This window comes from Mizuhopecten yessoensis, unplaced genomic scaffold (genome assembly GCF_002113885.1).
Source record: "Mizuhopecten yessoensis strain PY_sf001 unplaced genomic scaffold, ASM211388v2 scaffold9465, whole genome shotgun sequence".
NCBI lineage: Eukaryota > Metazoa > Mollusca > Bivalvia > Pectinida > Pectinidae > Mizuhopecten > Mizuhopecten yessoensis.
The window spans coordinates 327,163-349,577 of record NW_018408061.1 but is presented as its reverse complement, the minus strand read 5'-3'; the positions used below and the strand labels follow the sequence as shown (position 1 = coordinate 349,577).

Genomic DNA, 22,415 nt, shown 5'->3' with positions numbered 1-22,415 from the left:
GTGTCATTTTACCTGTGTTGTACATGCGCATTTGAATTATATTACCCGTGCACCCTAGACGGAGCGTCGGTGTGATATTAAAGCTGTGCATTTTACGGGCCAGTTACGACACTGGCGTGGTACGTAGTGGTCTACTGGACTGTTGGCACGGTATGGGCATCGCCTGTTCCTTTTAGTTCCGGCTACAGGTACCAGTACCTGTCAGGTGAAGTAAGGGGCGCGGTCACTGGGACCATGTAATACTGACGGATACTGACTGGTACAATTTAAACATGGATGACTCCAATGTAAGTATTTTGTTGAAAGTTACATGTACACGGACGGGATGTTGTGCTGAATGTAGTGTTTGGGGTAGGGGAACTAGAGCGTGACGGGGCTAACGTACGGTGTTATCATCAATACTATTCAAAAACATTCAAAACCAATAATCGACGAAAATATGAAACTTCGTCTAGATGGCGTATAGACATGCTTGTATGTAGGAAATACATACCTAATGAACAATAGACAATGGAGTAATTACACACAAAGACTGGGTATCTCAATTAACAGCTGTTCAGAGAAGAATCTAAAATTAGTGTAGCCAATCAGAGTAAACAGAAGGTAAACAATAGGTCATTTTGTCAACAACATGCCAGTGTGCGAGTATTGCATTAACATTTTTGTAACATTTTTATTAGGTCGTGAGGTTAACTGAGGTCAGTGTTCGGAGATGTCTCTGTATTGTGTGAACACGTGTGTTAGCGGTTTCGGTATTGTGTGAACACGTGTGTTAATATTTTCGGTATTGTATTTTAACGTTTTTAAGAGTATGATATATTACTTGTGTCAAAGTTCCCGGTATTGTAGTCTGACGTCAACAATGCAAAAGGTGGCACAGCGATTGAGAAAATTATCCATCTTTCCAATGACAACAAACATTTCATGGCATTTTTACCGAGAGGTAAAACGTCTAACAAAAGTCTACAAACCAGGATAGCTCCAAATATAAATACTGTTGCACCAAGTTCTGACGTATACATGCCTTAATGTTTTGCATTGTTCCACAGGAGTATGATCGGTATGATGATATCGAATCGTTTCGTCGGTTATCAGTTCCTAACGTCATCATCACAAATTATCCTGACGTCACGACGCCAGAGTCTCCGAAGGAATTCCTCAACTCTGTAGACAAGGGTGTCTACGTCATCAAAACTCCCGAACAAAATTATCAACACAAGAATCGTTTGACACCTGATTCTGATGCTGTGTCCAAGGTAAGTCGTCACTGTTACTAACCATATAACAGCAAAGTCATTGCTAGATACGTGTGACGTGGAATCGGGCAAACTTTATTTAATAATCTACATTAACAGGAATGATACTTATTAGAATTTATATAACTCGATAGGCATCTCTGCCAGACACTTAGAAGTCAGTTGCAGATCTAGGGACCAATATTCGGGCGTTTCCTTTACTTTTAATCTTTCCAGGTAAATGGAGGGGGTAATACGTCACGATTTCTCATCCTTAGCACGATTCTCACCCGGATGAGAAACCGTGTTAAATATGCGGCGTTCGCAATACGATTTTTCAACCCCGCACGATTTCTCAACGGGTGAGAAATCGTGGCGTAACAAGGGGACACCTGGTTATGAAATAAAATCAAAAGGCTATGAAGTTTCTGAGAGCCAGAAACACCATCCGTATCCGTCTCTGTTAAAGCTGTTATGGTTTATAAAATGTATATAATGTTTGATATTACTGTAATTCCTGGCACTGTTACACAGGGTGTAGTGATACCTGGCAACCTTTGTCTCATACAGTACAGACGCTGGGCTGCTTTTAGAATTGATAAAAGACAGTTTCCACAAAACACTAATTAGGTTTTAGATATACCAACACGAGGCGGCAATCATTCTGAAGTGTAACACAAAGTCATGTACATTAGTTTGTACCTACTAATGGTGACGGGCCTGAACGTTTCAACTGTTTACAACCCTCGTTTTGCATCACAGCGGCACATCTAACGTTACATATGTACATGTACATTATACATTGCATCTTTGATCATGAGGGACTAGTGATATTATAATTTTTTAAAAATGACTCCAGTTACTTCCCTTTAAACGTTTAAGATCTGTTTTACATCAGGTCACTCTGTCATTTATCTTATTTATATATATTTTTGGTTTCGATCGTTTAATAATAAATTTTCTAAAAATGCGGAATCACTTAGAGATATGTTAGCCTCCGTGGGCCAGAAACAAAGCTTTGTAAGCGTGAGGCGTTATACAACTCTACGAATTACGGAATAGAAGTTATTGATTTAAGGTACACATGTATCTCCCATCGACGACCATGTAGCCGATTAAAAAAAAATGGTTTATAGAGCTATAAATTACATTCAAGTTTTGTAGCTTTTTATTCAGGGCAAGTGCAAGGCAATGCAAATATACAGTTATGAGGCTCCGAGATTCGAATATACCCTACGCAGTCTAGTTATATTACAATAAAAACCCTGTACATGTCTGTCGGTCATTTGCGTTGTGCCTTGACACATGCTGCACTGAATCATATATGGTGCTTGTCGCCTTCAGGCCACCACGAGGTCCGAGAGTAAAATAGAAAAGACAAGGAGTCGGTCGACGATCGCCGGAAGTGACCATACCCAGGTTTACGGAGAGGATGAAAACGAAGAGCGTGGGAACTGGACGGGGCGCTTTGACTTCTTGTTGTCCATGCTGGGGTACTCTGTTGGGCTCGGCAACATCTGGCGCTTCCCCTACCTCTGCTACAAAAATGGTGGCGGCGCTTTTCTCATCCCTTACGTCATCATGCTGCTTGTGGTGGGAATTCCCCTTTTCTATTTGGAGACCTGTATCGGCCAGTTCTCCAGTCGTGGACCACTTTCGTGCTGGGGATTCGCGCCCCTCTTCCAAGGTAAGGAATTACACAAAACAAAAACAAAAAAACCCAGAAAGGCTCGAGTAAGATAAGGACAGATATTAGATTAAATGACGTTCGAAATCTGTTTGTTTAATAGTCGTCTACACATATTCGAATCAGATCATTCACTTTTGATTTCCCCAATAAAATATTACAACAAACTGGAAAAAATATACGATCTTTCAAAGAAGAATTCATACTTCTGGTTGCAGGACTTGGCGTTGCTATGGTGATAATTTCTGGAATTGTGACGCTTTATTACAACATGATCGTGTCCTGGGCCATCCTTTACTTCTTCGCCTCCTTTACAAGTTCTCTCCCTTGGAGCACCTGCGAAAATCCATGGAACACCAAAGGTATGCTGCTGATACAGGAATCTGAATGCGAATTATTTTTAAATGTAGCATTTGGTCAGATTTTAAGACGTACAGACAAGAAATGATCGACTTCATTATAATTGCAAATCAACATGAGTTAATGTGTGAAGGTAAATGGAATTTCTGCCAACAGATTGCAGTCTTAAGTTACCAAGGGTGAACTGTACCGTGACGGAGGGGGTGAAGTACACCAATGGTACGTGCTACAATAGGGAGAAGTTTGTGGGGCTCTGGAACACGACCCAATTCACCACCTCCACGGGCCGTCTCAGAATCACACCCTCAGAGGAGTACTGGAAGTAAGTGTTCGTTATGTCACAGAGGCGTAATTATCATCGGAGATGTTCTGATGCTTTTGACAACACTACAATGGAATATACAGTTTAAAAGGAATTGAAGATGGCCAGTGAATGCCTATCATATGTTAGAAAAGAACTTATGTTGATAAACTGCTGGGAGTGTCCCCTATTTAGTAACCCTCTGACGACATCACGCATCGTAAGTTCACTCATTTAGGAGGTTTCCTGGGGTTTAAGGTTAAAACTACTTTTATTGTTTCAGTAACTACGTGCTTGGAATCAGTTCCGGGATTGACGATATGGGGCCTCCAAGGTGGCAGTTGACATTGTCCTTATTCGGGGCCTGGTTTCTGTGCTTCCTCTGTCTAATCAAAGGCATCAAAACCACGGGCAAGGTACACACTCCGGAACTACTGAACGGGTTCTTATATTGCTTTTACGTTACGTACGTCCAGAAATCGGTAGTGCATGTTCTTCAATAAAGAGGAGACTGAAATCATGGTAATTTGTCCATGCATATGCCTCCAGGCCTGATGTAACAATTCAATTTGTGAGAAAAAGTGACAGCATTGTTATATTTCGAATGCCGTTGATTGATATCACTTCGATACCAGGGTTGCCGATAGCTACTGAAAAACGATATTGAGAAAAATAAACCACCACTGACTAATAAGGAACTAATTATCAAATAATTTAATGATGCTTATTTCATCATTTATTCGGAGTCTTACATGTACATAACAATAAAAACCAAGTACAGCAATTAAGAATTACTACTTGGTGCCATTTTGAAGCGCATCCTAGCTAAAAGTAGAACGAGCAATGCCTTTCTATATTTGATAATTCCTGCTGTTTTACTCTGCATTTGACGGCAAACAAAAAGTCACCTGCATAAAGCATAACAAACATAAGGTTTTCCGTTTTTAATCAGACAAGAATCAACCAACGATACAAATGACCTTAGCCAAATGTGGAAAGTTGATAGAAAGTTCAATATTTACACGGTAGGACGAACATCTCCAATATCAACTGTGCATTCCTTTATGGCTAACATCTAAGCACCATTTTTATTATAGTTTGTGCGATGTTCACCATTCCTCGTCTCTACCACAGGTCGTCTACTTCACCGCCATCTTCCCCTACGTCGTCCTCATCATCCTGTTCTTCAGAGGAGTGACCCTCCCGAACGCCTCCGAGGGCATCTATTTTTACATCGTACCTACGTTTGACAAACTCCTCGACGCCAAGGTAAATTGTTTTAAATATTATACCTTGGCATTTTTTGTTTTTAAAAACCTCTTTTAGACATGTGTAAAAGATAAAATATTTGTTGGCCTTGTAGGAGGGAAGAATATTTTCTTTTATTATTTTATAGGAATTAATTATGTTTCACAAGCGCGAAAATCAAAATAAAATGCTAAAGAAATGAAAATTGACAGATTTTAAAACTCGATTAAAATACCTTTGTGTGGTACATCATACAAATTTCGAAATATCAATGATCCTTCCATTATTGTGACGTCATCAATAGATGGATAATTCATGCACCTAAATAGTTTATACAATAAAACGTTAGTATACATATTGATATCGCTCTATAAGAGCAATGAGATCGATGTTTTAATTCTTTAATACGTGAAATACAAATCTTCCAACATGAATCTATGTTTGTTTCTTAGGTTTGGCGAGATGGTGCTGTACAGGTGTTTTACTCACTGGGACCCGGATGGGGAGGACTGATTGCTCTTTCTAGTTACAACAGATTCCATAACAATATACTGGGGTGAGACTTCGCTTATCTACAACACTCTGTATTAATATCTCAGTCGCTAAGTAGGCCAAACATCTCGAAATGTTGTTACGAAACCAAACAAAAAGAATCTTTGAACGTGAACTTTTTTCATTCGGAAACATGCGGGTTTTTCCGTCAAACTGCTAGGTAGTCGAGAGTCAATCATATCGTGACGTCAAATTCAAATTTTGAAGGAAATCCTTAATTGTTTCCAAACGATATTTGTGGCAAACGGAAATGTTGGCCATATAAATACGACTTTAACATCATATAGTTGGTTAACCAAATGTTTAAAATGAATCATGAACTAAAGGAAAGCAATCAAGAAAACAAACATAGATTTATTTTTGTTTTAAACGTAAGTATAAGGAATGAAATGCTATTTTAGTGTTTTTGATACATTTCAACACACTACCTCGCATCTTGCACTATCATCGATGATGCAAAATATGCAATAAATTTTAAAATAACATCTTACTGGGGCAGAATTGCAAATTTAAAGCTCGCCAGAAAAAAAACTTTCACAGATTTCACTTCTTAAAAACACTCAATTACACAAAATAAGGTACTCAATACTACACCGACATTTCAATCTGGTGCTATTATACAATGCGGTTGTTCTTACAATAGTTGTGCATGTTACAGGGACGCCATCATCGTGTCGCTAGGAGACGGGCTGACCAGTATTTTTGGCGGGTTTGTTGTTTTCTCCTACCTTGGCTATATGGCCGGGCAGTTAGGTGTCGGGGTGAAGGACGTGGCAAGAAGCGGTATGTACATGTACATCCAGTTCGTTTTATTGACATCGATTCAATCTTAATACAAATTCCGAAAGGCATCGTCCCCAATCTAGACGGAACAGATGAGATCATAGACTGACTATCCAATTTTCTGCAGTGGGATGTATCAATGATATAGCTATTTGCACAATTTACAGTTATACATTTGCATATCTGGGAAATCTGATAATAGTGTCTTCTCTTCTGAAAAAAACCATGTCGTTATTCAAACTTTATGAATGATTGACTCTAAAATATTGATTATGTAATCGTATTTGCTTATCTTCTTCCGGTGTGTGTAGGTGCGGGATTGGCGTTCGTGGTGTACCCGGAAGCGGTGAACAACTTACCTCCCCCTACCCTGTGGTCACTCCTCTTCTTCTTCATGCTGATAACCCTCGGACTGGACAGTGAGGTTGGGTTACCTTAAACATTCCGCTCCATGTACAGATTTCAATGTATCGCTCCATCGTCCTTTCGTGTCTCATACTGTCTGCTACTTCAGTATTACCTTTTAAGTAATTGGAGCCTGAAGTTGGTTCCTAGTTCCTAGTCCCTTAAGTAATGTAGTTAACACAAATTGCGAATTTTACATAAATAATACAATCGATACGCAGTCATTGTTAATTTCGTTTAAACATCGTCACTATTCACACTAGTTTGTGTTCATCCCTAGTTTGCCATGCTGGAGACGGTGCTGACCGGTTTAACGGACTATTTCCCATCACTTCGACCGAAGAAGTCGTTTGTAATTCTGTTCGTGTGTATCTTCTGCTTCCTACTGGGCCTGCCTATCACTACCTCGGTAAGTACTGGCTAATCTCCCCTTTACTTTGATACTAACTAGTTTGTCACTCCTCCAATTGTTACATCCCATTCCATGTTATACCATTTTCTATGATGCTGTGATCTATATGTAATAGGTTACCCCTCCTTCGCTGAGATACTGTAATCTATTATGCTGTGATCTATATGTAATAGGTTACCCCTCCTTTGCTGAGATACTGTAATCTATGATGCTGTGATCTATATGTAATAGGTTCCCCCTCCTTCGCTGAGATACTGTAATCTATGATGCTGTGATCTATATGTTATAGGTTAACGCTCCTTTGCTGAGATACTGTTATCTATGGTGCTGTGATCTATATGTAATAGGTTAACCCTCCTTTGCTGAAATACTGTTATCTATGATGCTGTGATCTATATGTAATAGGTTAACCCTCCTTTGCTGAAATACTGTAATCTATAATGCTGTGATCTATATGTAATAGGTTACCTCTCCTTCGCTGAGATACTGTAATTTATGATGCTGTGATCTATATGTAATAGGTTACCTATCCTTCGCTGAGATACTGTTATCTATGATGCTGTGATCTATATGTAATAGGTTACCTCTCCTTCGCCGAGATACTGTTATCTATGATGCTGTGATATATATGTAATAGGTTACCTCTCCTTCGCCGAGATACTGTAATCAATGATGCTGTGATCTATATGTAATAGGTTACCTCTCCTTCGCTGAGATACTGTTATCTATGATGCTGTGATATATATGTAATAGGTTACCTCTCATTCGCCGAGATACTGTAATCAATGATGCTGTGATCTATATGTAATAGGTTACATCTCCTTCGCTGGGATACTGTAATCTATAATGCTGTGATCTATATGTAATAGGTTACCTCTCCTTCGCTGGGATACTGTAATCTATGATACTGTGATCTATATGTAATCGGTTACCTCTCCTTCGCTGAGATACTGTTATCTATGATGCTGTGATCTATATGTAATAGGTTACCTCTCCTTCGCTGGGATACTGTAATCTATAATGCTGTGATCTATATGTAATAGGTTACCTCTCCTTCGCTGAGAAACTGTAATCTATGATGCTGTGATCTATATGTAATAGGTTACCCCTCCTTCGCTAGGATACTGTTATCTATGATGCTGTGATATATATGTAATAGGTTACCTCTCCTTCGCTGAGATACTGTTATCTATGATGCTGTGATCTATATGTAATAGGATACCTCTCCTTCGCTGAAATACTGTTATCTATGATGCTTTGATCTATATGTAATAGGTTTCCCCTCCTTCGCTGAGATACTGTAATCTATGATGCTGTGATCTGTATGTAATAGGTTACCTCTCCTTCGCTAGGATACTGTAATCTTTGATGCTGTGATCTATATGTAATAGGTTACCTCTCCTTCGCTGAAATACTGTTATCTATGATGCTGTGATCTATATGTAATAGGTTACCCCTCCTTCGCTGAGATACTGTAATCTATGATGCTGTGATCTATTTGTTATAGGTTACCTCTCCTTCGCTGAGATACTGTAATCTATGATTTTGTGATCTATATGTAATAGGTTACCTCTCCTTCGCTGAGATACTGTAATCTATGATGCTGTGATCTATATGTCATAGGTTACCCCTCCTTCGCTAGGATACTGTAATCTATGATGCTGTGATCTATATGTAAAAGGTTACCTATCCTTCGCTGAGATTCTGTAATCTATGAGGTTGTGATCTATATGTAATAGGTTACCCTTCCTTCGCTAGGATACTGTAATCTATGATGCTGTGATCTATATGTAATAGGTTACCTCTCCTTCGCTGAAATACTGTTATCTATGATGCTGTGATCTATTTGTAATAGGTTACCTCTCCTTCGCTGGGATACTGTAATCTATGATGCTGTGATCTATTTGTAATAGGTTACCTCTCCTTCGCTGAGATACTGTAATCTATGATGCTGTGATCTATATGTAATAGGTTACCTGTCCTAGGGTTATATTTTCCTAATTGTTTTTCGGTCCTTTTAAGTAATTTGTTTCATTCTCTATCCTGTGATACTGTAAATTGCACGTGATAAATTATCATCTGTAACCTGTAAGTATGTAATGTCTTTCCGTTGACACTGTGATCTGTTAACACTGGGTACTGAATTATCTCCCCTACCCAGTGACACTGTGATCTGTTAACACTGGGTACTGAATTATCACCTCTACCCAGTGACACTGTGATCTGTTAACACTGGGTACTGAATTATCACCTCTACCCAGTGACACTGTGATCTGTTAACACTGGGTACTGAATTATCTCCCCTACCCGGTAATACCGGGTACTGAATTATCTCCTCTACCCAGTGACACTGTGATCTGTTAACACTTGGTACTGAATTATCTCCCCTACTCAGTGACACTGTGATCTGTTAACACTCGGTACTGAATTATCTCCCCTACCCGGTAATACCGGGTACTTAATTATCTCCCCTACCCGTTAACACTAGGTTGTTAAGTATCTCCACTGCCCGTTAACACTGGGTACGTAAGTATCTCCCCTACCCGATGACAGTTATCTGTTAACACTTTGTACTGAATTATCTCCCCTACCCGGTGACACTTTGCTCTGCTGACCCTGGGTAGTTAATTATCTCCCCTACCTGGTGACACTGTGATCTGTCAACACCGGGTACTTAATTATCTCCCCTACCCGGTAACATTGTGATCTGTTAACGCTTTGTACTAAGTTATCTCCCCTACCTGGTGACACTGATCTGTTAGCATTTGGTACTGAATTATCTCCCCTCCTCGATGACACTGTGGTATATTCACACTTGTACTGAAGTATCTCCCCTACCCGGTGACACTGTGATCTGTTAACACTGAGTATTGAATTATCCCCCCTACCCTCGGTTAGCAGGCACGTACTTACTTATCTGTGATCTTTAACCACTAGGGTATCTTCACAGTCATGTGATGCTGTAATTTGTAAGTACTGTGACACCTCAATTTGGGTAATTATCTAAAGAGAAGGAGGGGAAAACTGTTTAAGTTAGGGTAAAGTGCATTTTAACATGTGCATTTATCATGCTGAGAGTGATGATGATGACAATGACAGATTAATTAGACATCCATCCTCTGTAGGCTTTGCACCTCAACATACATGGTAACTGTAACAGCATGCACGCGCCATGACTGGGAGCTACACGTGTGTTTCCATGGCCTCGGTAGCGCAGTAGGTAGCGCGTCAGTCTCATAATCATAATCACAAGCACAGAGCGATCTGAAGGTCGTGAGTTCGATCCTCACCCGGGGCATTCATTTTTTTAACTCAAAGCTTGATATTAGGAAGAAGGGGTAGAGAAAGCAATATCAGGAAATACGTTTGGGTAAAGCCGAGGTTTCATTTTACATCTTAGGAGGTCCTTACCTCAAACGAAAGGGTTGATTGATTGCTACCAACCCAAAACCGGACAAACCTTCCTATAATTGAGACGGGAGAGATATGTTGACATAACAATGTGATATGGAAATCTTGACAATGTTGACTTCGGGATTTCGGTTGATATCTCAGTGACATTTTTATCAGTCAGAAAAGAAAACTCAATTACACATGGAAGCCATCCAAATGTTTTTTCCTCGGCGATATAGACAGCAATTATGAAAAAATATTGGAAAATAATCATTCACTTTTTTTTTTTTATTAATTGAGCTTATATGTCGGTGATACTATGATCTGTTGACACAGGCAGCTGAATTATCTCCCCTACCCTTTGACACTGTGATCTATTCACACTGGTACTGAGTATTATCTCCCCTTCCCGGTGACTCTGTGATATGTTAGCACAGGGTACTGAATTATCTCCCTTACCCGGTGACACTGTGATCTGTTCACATTGGTATTGAATTATCTCCCCTTCCCGGTGACTCTGTGATATGTTAGCACAGGGTACTGAATTATCTCCCCTACCCGGTGACACTGTGATCTGTTCACATTGGTATTGAATTATCTCCCCTACTTGGTGACACTGTGATCTGTTCCCACTGGTACTGAATTATCTCCCCTACTTGGTGACACTGTGATCTGTTCCCACTGGTACTGAATTATCTCCCCTACCCAGTGACACTGTGATCTGTTCCAACTGGTACTGAATTATCTCCCCTACCCAGTGACACTGTGATCTGTTCCCACTGGTACTGAACTATCTCCCCTACCCGGTGACACTGTGGACTGTTCACACTGGTACTGAATTTTCTCCCCTACCCGGTGATTTGCCCCTACCCTGTGATGCTGTAATGTGTAAGTACTGGGTTATCTCCCCTACCCCTGAATACTTGTATCCCTCTCTGTGATCATTTACTACTAGAGTATCTTCCCAGTCATGTGATGCTGTAATGTGTAAGTACTAGGTTATCTCCCCTACCCCTGAATACTTGTATCCCTCTGTGATCTTTTACTACTGGAGTATCTTCCCAGGCATGTGATGCTGTAATTTGAAAGTACTGGGACACCTCAATTTTGGTTATTTTCTAAAAAGTAAGCAAGGAAAATTGTTTTCGTAAGGGTTAAGTGCGTTTTAACATGTGCATTTATCATGCTGAGAGAGATGATGATGACAATGACAGATAAATTAGACAGCCATTCTCTGTAGGCTTTGCACCTCAACGTATAATAGCATGCACGCGCCATGACTGGGAGCTACACGTGTGTTTCCATAGCCTTGGTAGCGCAGTAGGTAGCGCGTCAGTCTCATAATCACAAGCACAGAGCGATCTGAAGGTCGTGAGTTCGATCCTCACCCGGGGCATTCATTTTTACTGAACTCCAAGCTGTGTAACACATCAGTTGTTTACACGAGCATTTATTATACATCTTATGAGGCCCTGGTGTCACATCTTAGGAGGCCCTGGTGTCACATCTTAGGAGGCCCTGGTGGCCCTGGTGTCACAACTTAGAAGGCCCTGGTGTCACATATCTTAGGAGGCCCTGGTGTCACATCTTAGGAGGCCCTGGTGTCACATCTTAGGAGGCCCTGGTGTCACATCTTAGGAGGCCCTTGTGTCACATCTTAGGAGGCCCTGGTGTCACATCTTAGGAGGCCCTGGTGTCACACCTTAGGAGGCCCTGGTGTCATACGATAGGGTTGATTGTACCTGCTTAAGGACAGATGAACAATTGCTACCCACCCAAATACCAATAATTTGTTTACGCCCAAAAAGAGAGTTAAGTTTTATTTATCATACACAGCTAAGTGTGGTGTAAACGCAAATGTAGCAAGATGGCAAATGTTAATGATAACTGTATTTGGTCTACTACTCCATGGTAACCTATACCAAGGGATTCTTATTGTACTTTTTTTTTCTCTTTTTCTCTGATAAATTTACCATAAAAAACTCTGCGATAAAGCTTTATTTTAAGAAAAAAATGAAAATCAGTTATTCTTATTTAAAAAGAAGGGCCGTATAGCTTCGGTATGATACACGTACGTACATAGTCGTTCACGCGTTATGTCTTACCCAGGTGAGACTTATTTACCCTATACACACAGGAACATGTATGTGTTCAAAAACATCTGTTGATTTACCCTATTCCGTCTTTGCGTATTGCAGAGTTATCTTCTCTTGGGAGGAGGTATTGATTGTTACGTCACTTGTTTGTGAGGGTAACGTCATCAATTTTTGAGAAAACGGCGTAATTTTCTCGCACAAACCAATGACGTAAAAACCAATACCTGCTCCCAAGAGAAGATACCTCTGCAATACGCAAAGACGGAATACACACAGGAACATGTATGTGTTCAAAAACATCTGTTGATTTACCCTATACACACAGGAACATGTATGTGTTCAAAAACATCTGTTGAAATAAGTCAGTACTACTATTGTAGATATCAATAACTTATATGTCAAGAAAATGCATCATGTAATAAATTTAAGAAATAATTGATGTTGGTATTTGTTAATTATCCACTGTTATATACATAATCGTTAGACATATTGATTATATACTGATGTGTATGTACGGTGTATCTATTAATGAGTTAGGTCTATTATTAATTAATGAGTTAGCCCTATACACTATGTATACTTATGATTTATAGAATTTTACATACTGATGCGTTATGTACATTGAATATGCTAACGAGTTAGACATTGTTTATTCTTAGAAATTATATAATTTTAAAAAATCATGTGTTATAAACATTGTAGTTATATAATTGTTTAAACTAAAGCGTTATATGCATTGTATATATACTTATTAATTAGACATTGTTGATACATTAAAGTTATATAATTTATAAACTAGTGTGTTTATACTTATAAATTATATACTGTAAAAAAACAATGCGTTCTATACATTACTCCTATTTAAGAGTTCTTCTGATTGGCAATGGACGCCGTCACTTTTGACGATTATGTCATTACATGCATCGTAGATACCTAGGTATACAAAATGTGTATATTTGTTAGGCTTAACTACAAGTACAATTTTGAATTACGCACTGCAGGGTGGGATGTACTGGCTGCAGCTACTTGACCACTACGTGGGTTCATGGTCACTGCTGGTCATAGGCCTGACTGAACTCATGGTCATTAACCTCATTTACGGTAAGTTGAGTTTAACCCGAAATAAAGGTAGGTCAAAGAATAAGTTCAAACTCAAAACAAGATAAGAGTATATGTCCACTGTGTAACACGTTGATCACGAGATAAATTGATATACAGACACTAAGAACAAAATGTCATGCTATTACTAAAGTAAATAATACAGACAACTAGTCCAAGATATATGTACCAGTCGTCAGTCTCCGTGTATAATATGATGTTATGCTACCGTTGCAGGTATTAACCGATTCCTAAGTGACATCGAGGTCATGCAGGGTTACCGACCGTCTATATGGTGGAAGATTTGTTGGTTAGGTATCAGTCCGGCAGGAATGGTGGTAAGTTGGCAAAATGGTGATTTGTAAGGTATCAGTCGGGATAATTAGTTCTGTTACCTTGAGGTACCAATATGTCTGTTCACATTTTCTTTAATTTGAATATTGTACTACACTGTGCATGTATTTATCAAATTAAAACAAATTATTTTTAAACCAAAAATAATGTCCTCCCCAATTCATACCACTCTTTTACCCCTCTCTTGGTTGGTTGGTTGGTTGAAGGGTTTTGCGCCTACATGAACCCGCCCTTACAGTTTATCGCTGCTATGTTTACCTCCCCAGTTTATCGCTACTATGTTTACCTCCCTAGTTTATCGCTTCTATGTTTACCTCCCCAGTTTATCGCTGCTATGTTTATCTCCCCAGTTTATCGCTGCTATGTTTACCTCCCCAGTTTACCGCTGTTATAATTACCTCCCCAGTTTATCCTGGTGTTCTCGTTTGTGGACTACTCCCCCATTACGTACGACGCCTACGTGTACCCGGCGTGGGCCGAGGCGTTAGGCTGGCTCCTCTCCCTCTGTTCCATAATCTTCATCCCGATTGTCATCATTTACAAGATTTCAAAGGAGAACGACGAGAAGGGTCTCATCAATGTAAGTACTCCTCCCTAAATCACATACAAAACAGTTTATTTTCGTCACATTATATTTTCACCAATATGAGTGCAATTTTATAAGAATACTTTGCTATTTAATAGAACATTTTGTTATCAAACAAATTGCAGAAAGTTCAATCTGCCACGGGAGTATGAATTCGACACTTCTGCAGGAACACTTTAATTTAAAATTATCTTTAAAATTATATGCAATAGAGACATTAAAAATAAACGCAAGTTATTCTTGTATTATACATATACTTGCTTACATCTTTATAGAAAGTAAAGCTGCTTCTGGCGCCGTCACGTGACTGGGGTCCGGCATTGGTCAAACACCGAGAGTTGGTGGACTATGTAGAAGGCTTTGTGTTGGATCCTGAGAAAGAGAAACAAGAATTATCGTTTATAAACTACGGGTACAACACCTCTGTTTCCAATCTACAGGTAAACGTTGGTTTATTTACATAGGCCCTTCCCATTTTCCGTTAACTTTATGGAAAGTCAGCCTGTAGTTACGGGACAGTAACTGCAGTCTGCATTATCAATGATATTAATATGTAAAGGAAATCATTGTATGACATGAATCCGTTTCTACGGTGTTAAGTATTTTTTTCTTATGCGTCGGTTATATTGTCTGTTTCAGACCACCAGCAGCGCGACCCCCAGCGAGGCATCAATCGACCCCTCAGTGGACACACGACGGACGTATCTGTCCCGAACTTTATCACATGTGTCTTATGAGACAACTATATGACGTGTGATCACGTGACTTAAGAAACAATTGCATTTATATGACGTGTGATCACGTGACTTACGAAACAATTGCATTTATATGACGTGTGAGCACGTACGTGACTTACGAAACAATTGCATTTATATGACGGTATTTTGTGAGACAACTACATGTCGTTCCGTCTGTTGTGATGTCTATGTAACAACTAATTTATGTGATGACGTGTCTTACCAGACGAATAGAGTAAACATATATCTTATTAAGTAATTGTTTATGTTTTGATAGCACAAGTGTTCTATAAGCCATTCACCGTGCCATATTGACAGATCATTACTCAGCAGCTATTTGATCAGTACAACATGTGTCTTAATGTCTACCACTATAAATAGCAGCAGTCACTTTACGTCCAAGCTTTCGGTTTTTGGGCTGATTGGACAAAGAGTGACTGTTGCTATTAATACATGTGTAAAAGTTTGTGGTTTACTGAACACAATACTCAAGTGTAAGAATCTCCGACAGTTTTCACTTAAATACAAGTGTAGACAACTTGTGCAATGTTTTATTTTTCAAGTTTTCGTCGTTTTAATGTATACATTTTATTAGTTACAAAGTCGTATTTGGATGTTGACTAGCGCAGAGTAAAAACTCATTGTAATGTTCCTGAAGACGCTGATTATATCCGGCGTTCCAAGGAGTCGGAGAAGTGTTCTATGCCAAAAACTTACAGCTATCTGGACATTGACGAATGGTCCATTAGCAACTTGACTTTTTTACCTATATTACGGCATTCAGCACGGGTGTGTTTATTACCTGTCTGTGTCATATTTACACCAGGAGATTGTATCAGTTTAGTTACCGTTCGGCGAGCTTATACGTACTGTGGTGTCCCTGCATCCTCTGTCGTAAGCATCATCTTCTGAACCGCAAAACCTCATCAGATGAGAATTCGAAATTTTATAAAACAAAGAGAGTGACCCCTGGGGTAGGGGGGGGGGGGAGGTTTTGGAGGAGGTGAAGTATTTTGAGGGCAAGACTAAACATTATAACTTGGCCTTGTTGATTTAAGTACCTTCTTCTTCTTTGGAACTATGAGATGAATATCAACCAAAACTAGTTGATAGCTTTCCCATGTAGTGGTAATTCACTATTGTATACGTGGAGGGGCTGTGTGGGGCGGAATCAAAAAGTGATATAGTGCGTATTTGAAATGATTTAGACCAAAACCCTAAAACTATATACATTTTATAACATTATCTAATGGCTTGTGGTGAAGAGACGAATACACGTATCCTACAAGGATTTACCTCTCGGTCCGCCCCACGTATCCTACAAGGTTTTGCCTCTCGGTCCGCCCCACGTATCCTACAAGGTTTTTCCTCTCGGTCCGCCCCACGTATCCTACAAGGATTTCCCTCTCGGTCCGCCCCACGTATCCTACAAGGATTGCCCTCTCGGTCCGCCCCACGTATCCTACAAGGTTTTTCCTCTCGGTCCGCCCCACGTATCCTACAAGGTTTTTCCTCTCGGTCCGCCCCACGTATCCTACAAGGATTGACCTCTCGGTCCGCCCCACGTATCCTACAAGGTTTTACTTCTCGGTCCGCCCCACGTATCCTACAAGGTTTTGCCTCTCGGTCCGCCCCACGTATCCTACAAGGTTTTACTTCTCGGTCCGCCCCACGTATCCTACAAGGTTTTACTTCTCGGTCCGCCCCACGTATCCTACAAGGTTTTACTTCTCGGTCCGCCCCACGTATCCTACAAGGTTTTCCCTCTCGGTCCGCCCCACGTATCCTACAAGGTTTTACTTCTCGGTCCGCCCCACGTATCCTACAAGGTTTTACTTCTCGGTCCGCCCCACGTATCCTACAAGGTTTTTCCTCTCGGTCCGCCCCACGTATCCTACAAGGTTCTACCTCTCGGTCCGCCCCACGTATCCTACAAGGTTTTGCCTCTCGGTCCGCCCCACGTATCCTACAAGGATTTCCCTCTCGGTCCGCCCCACGTATCCTACAAGGTTTTAACTTTCGTTCCGCCCCACGTATCCTACAAGGGTTTACCTCTCGGTCCGCCCCACGTATCCTACAAAGATTTACCTCTCGGTCCGCCCCACGTATCCTACAAGGTTTTAACTTTCGTTCCGCCCCACGTATCCTACAAGGGTTTACCTCTCGGTCCGCCCCATGTATCCTACAAAGTTTTACCTCTCGGTCCGCCCGACGTATCCTACAAGGATTTACCTCTCGGTCCGCCCCACGTTTCCTACAAGGTTTTACCTCTCGGTCCGCCCCACGTATCCTACAAGGGTTTACTTCTCGGTCCGCCCAAACCTTAGGGACCTTATAGTTCCTTGTCCATAGCATTGGAAACGGTTGAAATCCTCACTTTTTACATTTGCTAAATATAAAAAGGGAGTACACATACGCTTCCAGCTTTACCTCAGGGTCCTTTCCCATTACTCGAGACTGAGTCCCTAGGTTTGGCCCTAGGTCATAACTTTGAAAAAATTGATCACCTTATAACCATGTGTTAAATTGGATGGCATGAAAAGACAAATACAGTACATAATTATTTATGCTACCAGAATTGGCCTTAGGTTTGCTCCGCCCTTAGGGGTTTAGTTTCTGAATCATAGCGTGGAAACAATTGAGATATCTATTCTTTAGCCATACATGTACAATTTTTGAGTATAAAGAGACGAATACATATATGCCACCTGGATTGGTCCCATCCCTAGAAACGTTTCTTTTAATGAGATTATTTTTATAACTATCTTAAATGTAGGTGAGTGATACGGCCTTATGGGCCACTTGTTTACAGTCCGTGTTATCAGGAGAAAGCACGCGGCATCGTTTTAATATTTGGATCCCAGATTTTGAGCAATTTTTATGTAAACGTATGCTGCATTGTTTTCATGACAAGAACATAAAATAAATTAGCATTCTATACGACTATCCGGCTTTGTTACCCTATCAAAACATCCCTTTCTTTTGTAAAACTTAAAATATTTCCAAAATGCTTGTGTCGTTTACTGTTTATTTCTTGAGAATGTCCTACATAGTATGACAGGCAAGCGCTCTCGACGAGAAATCCACGGCTTCAGAAATAACTGTTTTCGGACTTAATCGTGCAAAACGACAGAAACATTATATGTTTTTTTGTCAAGGGGCAACGAAATTTGAAGGAAACTGGCAAACAAGATACAAACTGTGTAACACTTAAAAAAGTTGATTGTTAAAGGTTTGCTTTGTTTTCATTATGTACACAGTCCTACTAACAGATAAGGTCATTGAAGGACTTGCCTCCATGTGTGTAAAGTATGTGTGTATTGTCTCTATATACATTGTATGATAGAGGCGGTACGTTGGTGTATTTCGCCTCCTTGCGATTGTGCTAATCTGATGCCGACTTTAGAGTGCTACCTCACTGAAATACCATGCCGAAGGCTCGCAGCAAGTATATCTCTTTCTCAATCCCCGACCTACAGGGGTGGCATGATAAAGGGTATAGACAAAATGGAAGGTGATGGTTTTCGCTCCTCCTTCGCAGAAGAGGTATTTTGAGAGGAAATGTAATAATACTGCTATCAGTGTTACAATAACGCCTGCATGAAACCGAAGTGACGTAATCCAGTATCAGATCCCGCCAGTAAAAATAAAGTACTACACGCAAAGTTGCGTCTTCCTAGCAGGTCATTATTAGACGAAAGTTTCCCTCCTTTAATTCAACCACGTTCTCGCTCTCGAAATCATCTCATGACAAGAAACATGATTATTACATATTGGTAATATCCAGTCAGGATGAAATTGGTGTATACGAATCCCATTTACATTAAATGTGAGGAGTATTGATATTGCAATGTACGCACAAAGTGTAGAGGAATCTCGCTCAGCAGGAATCTGACGGCCGTATTGGAGTTCAGCCATCGGCTGTAATTTACTAGTCAATATATGATGTAGAAAATAGGTCTCGGGGGAAATTGCTGTGAAATATATCTAAATTATACAAAGGATTATGATTGATATCACCGAAAACAAGAGGAAATAGACTTCTGTTGATACATAATTGTAATATTTCAACAAACTTGACGAAAGTTGATGATATTTAAATCTGAATAGATAGTTAATATTTAACAAATTGCTCACTTTTACAATATTGCAACGAAAAGAAATCAAAACAAACCTCGTCAAGGAAAATCACGATTCAAACAAATTCACTAAAGACATGGTGCTTTGATTTTACCAACTGTACATATTTATTTATAGACTTTTGATCCCTAAAAACCCTCGTCAAGGCCGGCTTGCAGTTAAACGCACGTGTCAGTCTAGTACACGACATCCATCCTTTATATATAGAATATAGGTCTCTGAAGACGTGCATGTATTTACCTTCATATAAACATTACAGACCCCTGTGAGGGGAGTCCATGTATTTACCGTTGTATAAAGTTAATAGACCCCTGTTAGGGGAGTCCATGTATTTACAGTTGTATAAAGTTAATAGACCCATGTGAGGGGAGTCCATGTATTTGCCGTTGTATAAAGTTAATAGTCCTCTGTGAGGGGAATCCATGTATTTACCGTTGTATAAAGTTAATAGACCCCTGTGAGGGGGTCCATGCCCGAGACAGTACTAGCGATGTACTGGCACTGATAATGCGTACCTAATTGAGTATACAAGGTGCGCCACTTTCATCTTCAGAACCACTCGTCACCCTCTCCGTGTGACTGGTAATTGGCCCTCGTTAACGCATTAGAGCTAAGTTCAAATTGTACATTTCAGTGCTGAATATTAACGTATAGCTGATGCATTGAGATTGCCCGACAAGAGATGATAGGGTATAGTGTTTATCTTACTTGAGACACGAGGTTTACCGAGTGTCTTTGAAAATTCACTAAAGAGCGTCAGATAAACATGATAACCAGCCACCACGAGTTTGGGGAACTTTTTCTCACATAACGTCGATCAAATCATATGCAGGAAACCATGTTTTCCTTGGAAATGCATTATTCTTATTTCTGATCGGGGAAACTGGTGTAATGAATCATGACGTCACAATGGAAGACGACGGCACAAAGCATTAAGTGTTAGGTAGTGATTAGTGAACATTTTGAAATGATAATACGACATAATCAGGAGTACCTAACATCATTTCACCGGTATAGAATTGTTTACATGGATTAGATGGATAAGTTCTGAGGATGTATTTGCTTTGAAAGCCCGTCGGTTAACTCTTATCAACTTTGAGCAAGTAGGGCTTTGATGTTACCAAATAGTGAATAACAAAAACAATCCTAGCATGTTTATCCAACGAATCGGGAGGGAGCGGAACTGTCCGTATTCTATAGATTCTGTAGCCATGGGGATTGTTGTACAGAACTCAAAACGACTTACACAGAACTAATCCTCTCCCATCCCCGGGGACACGCTTACCGACGGTCTCTATGTTGATAAGATATTACATATTACATCATCACGTACAGACTCTTACCACATCATGACCCCCTCCCTTACATCCCCGCCCCCCTTCCTCAACATGACACTAATTGTGTCAGTCAACTGACAGTAATGTGTAGTATATCCTAGCTCCATCATCATCATCTCAGCCAGTCAAAACAAACTTATAGAAACAAACAAATACTAAATATCGGATAGCATAAATCAGCACGAGCTTCACATGACTTTATACGAGAAGTTCAACTTGTTGACATTATTTTGAATTGTACATGTATACATATCAAACCAGTGACTTATCACACACACAGAGGTCCATCATATTTATATATATCTATTGCTACTGTCTAAATATAGGGAAACCCAACAGTGCATAACGTGATACTACCTACATATGGGGACATCACTAATGTATTACAGTAATAGAGGGACACTACTTATATAGAGGGACAATTATAATGTACTATAGTAATAGAGGGACACTACTTAGATAGAGGGACAATTATAATGTATTATAGTACATTTAGGGGCAAAACTTACATATTGGGACATCACTAATGTACTATAGTCATAGAGGGACACTGATTAGATAGAGGGACAGTTATAATGTATTATAGTACATTTAGGGGCAAAACCTACATATTGGGACATCACTAATGTACTATAGTCATAGAGGGACACTGATTAGATAGAGGGACAGTTATAATGTATTATAGTACATTTAGGGGCAAAACTTACATATTGGGACATCACTAATGTACTATAGTCATAGAGGGACACTGATTAGATAGAGGGACAGTTATAATGTATTATAGTACATTTAGGAGCAAAACCTACATATTGGGACATCACTAATGTACTATAGTCATAGAGGGACACTACTTAGATAGAGGGACAATTATAATGTATAATAGTACTTTTAGGGACAAAACCTACATATAGGGACACTGCTTAGATAGAGGACAATTATAATGTATTATAGTACATTTAGGGACAAAACCTACATATAGGGACACTGCTTAGATAGAGGGACAATTGTAATGTATTATAGTACATTTAGGGACACTACCTACATATAGGGACATCAATAATGTACAATAGTTATAGAGTGACACTACTTAGATAGAGGGACAATTATAATGTATTATAATACATTTAGGAACAAAACCTACATATAGGGACATAAATAATGTACAATAGTTATAGAGGGACACTACTTAGATAGAGGGACAATTATAATGTATAATAGTACATTTAGGGACAAAACCTACATATAGGGACACTGCTTAGATAGAGGGACAATTATAATGTATTATAGTACATTTAGGGACAAAACCTACATATAGGGACATCACTAATGTACTATAGTCATAGAGGGACACTACTTAGATAGAGGGACAATTATAATGTATAATAGTACATTTAGGGACAAAACCTACATATAGGGACATCACTAATGTACTATAGTCATAGAGGGACACTACTTAGATAGAGGGACAATTATAATGTATTATAATACATTTAGGAACAAAACCTACATATAGGGACATCAATAATGTACAATAGTTATAGAGGGACACTACTTAGAAAGAGGGACAATTATAATGTATTATAGTACATTTAGGGACACTACCTACATATAGGGACATCAATAATGTACAATAGTTATAGAGGGACACTACTTAGTTAGAGGGACAATTATAATGTATAATAGTACATTTA

At 39.6% G+C, this 22,415-nt stretch overlaps 1 protein-coding gene and 2 non-coding genes across 3 annotated transcripts; all 3 read left to right on the top strand.

The window, feature by feature from the left end:
* Nucleotides 1-50: 50 nt before the first annotated feature.
* On the top strand, nucleotides 51-16,210 carry LOC110458156 (sodium-dependent proline transporter-like). Its single transcript, XM_021509753.1, has 16 exons — nucleotides 51-287; nucleotides 1,050-1,256; nucleotides 2,580-2,922; nucleotides 3,141-3,284; nucleotides 3,439-3,604; nucleotides 3,867-3,999; nucleotides 4,718-4,852; nucleotides 5,284-5,387; nucleotides 6,042-6,166; nucleotides 6,478-6,590; nucleotides 6,852-6,980; nucleotides 13,474-13,573; nucleotides 13,808-13,908; nucleotides 14,331-14,504; nucleotides 14,786-14,950; nucleotides 15,150-16,210. The coding sequence occupies exons 1-16, from the start codon at nucleotides 273-275 to the stop codon at nucleotides 15,258-15,260; spliced, it is 2,265 nt and encodes a 754-aa protein (XP_021365428.1). The 5' UTR covers nucleotides 51-272; the 3' UTR covers nucleotides 15,261-16,210.
* On the top strand, nucleotides 10,186-10,281 carry Trnam-cau. Its single transcript has 2 exons — nucleotides 10,186-10,222; nucleotides 10,246-10,281. It is a non-coding gene; the product is annotated as a tRNA-Met (tRNA).
* Nucleotides 11,683-11,772, top strand: Trnam-cau. Its single transcript is given in 2 exon segments — nucleotides 11,683-11,719; nucleotides 11,737-11,772. It is a non-coding gene; the product is annotated as a tRNA-Met (tRNA).
* Nucleotides 16,211-22,415: the final 6,205 nt, after the last annotated feature.

What these genes read in the sequence shown, in the direction of transcription:
- LOC110458156 (XM_021509753.1), top strand. An exon ending in ATTCGCGCCCCTCTTCCAAG is followed by an intron (nt 2,923 to 3,140) that starts GTAAGGAATTAC and finishes TTCTGGTTGCAG; the next exon opens with GACTTGGCGTTGCTATGGTG. An exon ending in TTCCATAACAATATACTGGG is followed by an intron (nt 5,388 to 6,041) that starts GTGAGACTTCGC and finishes TGCATGTTACAG; the next exon opens with GGACGCCATCATCGTGTCGC.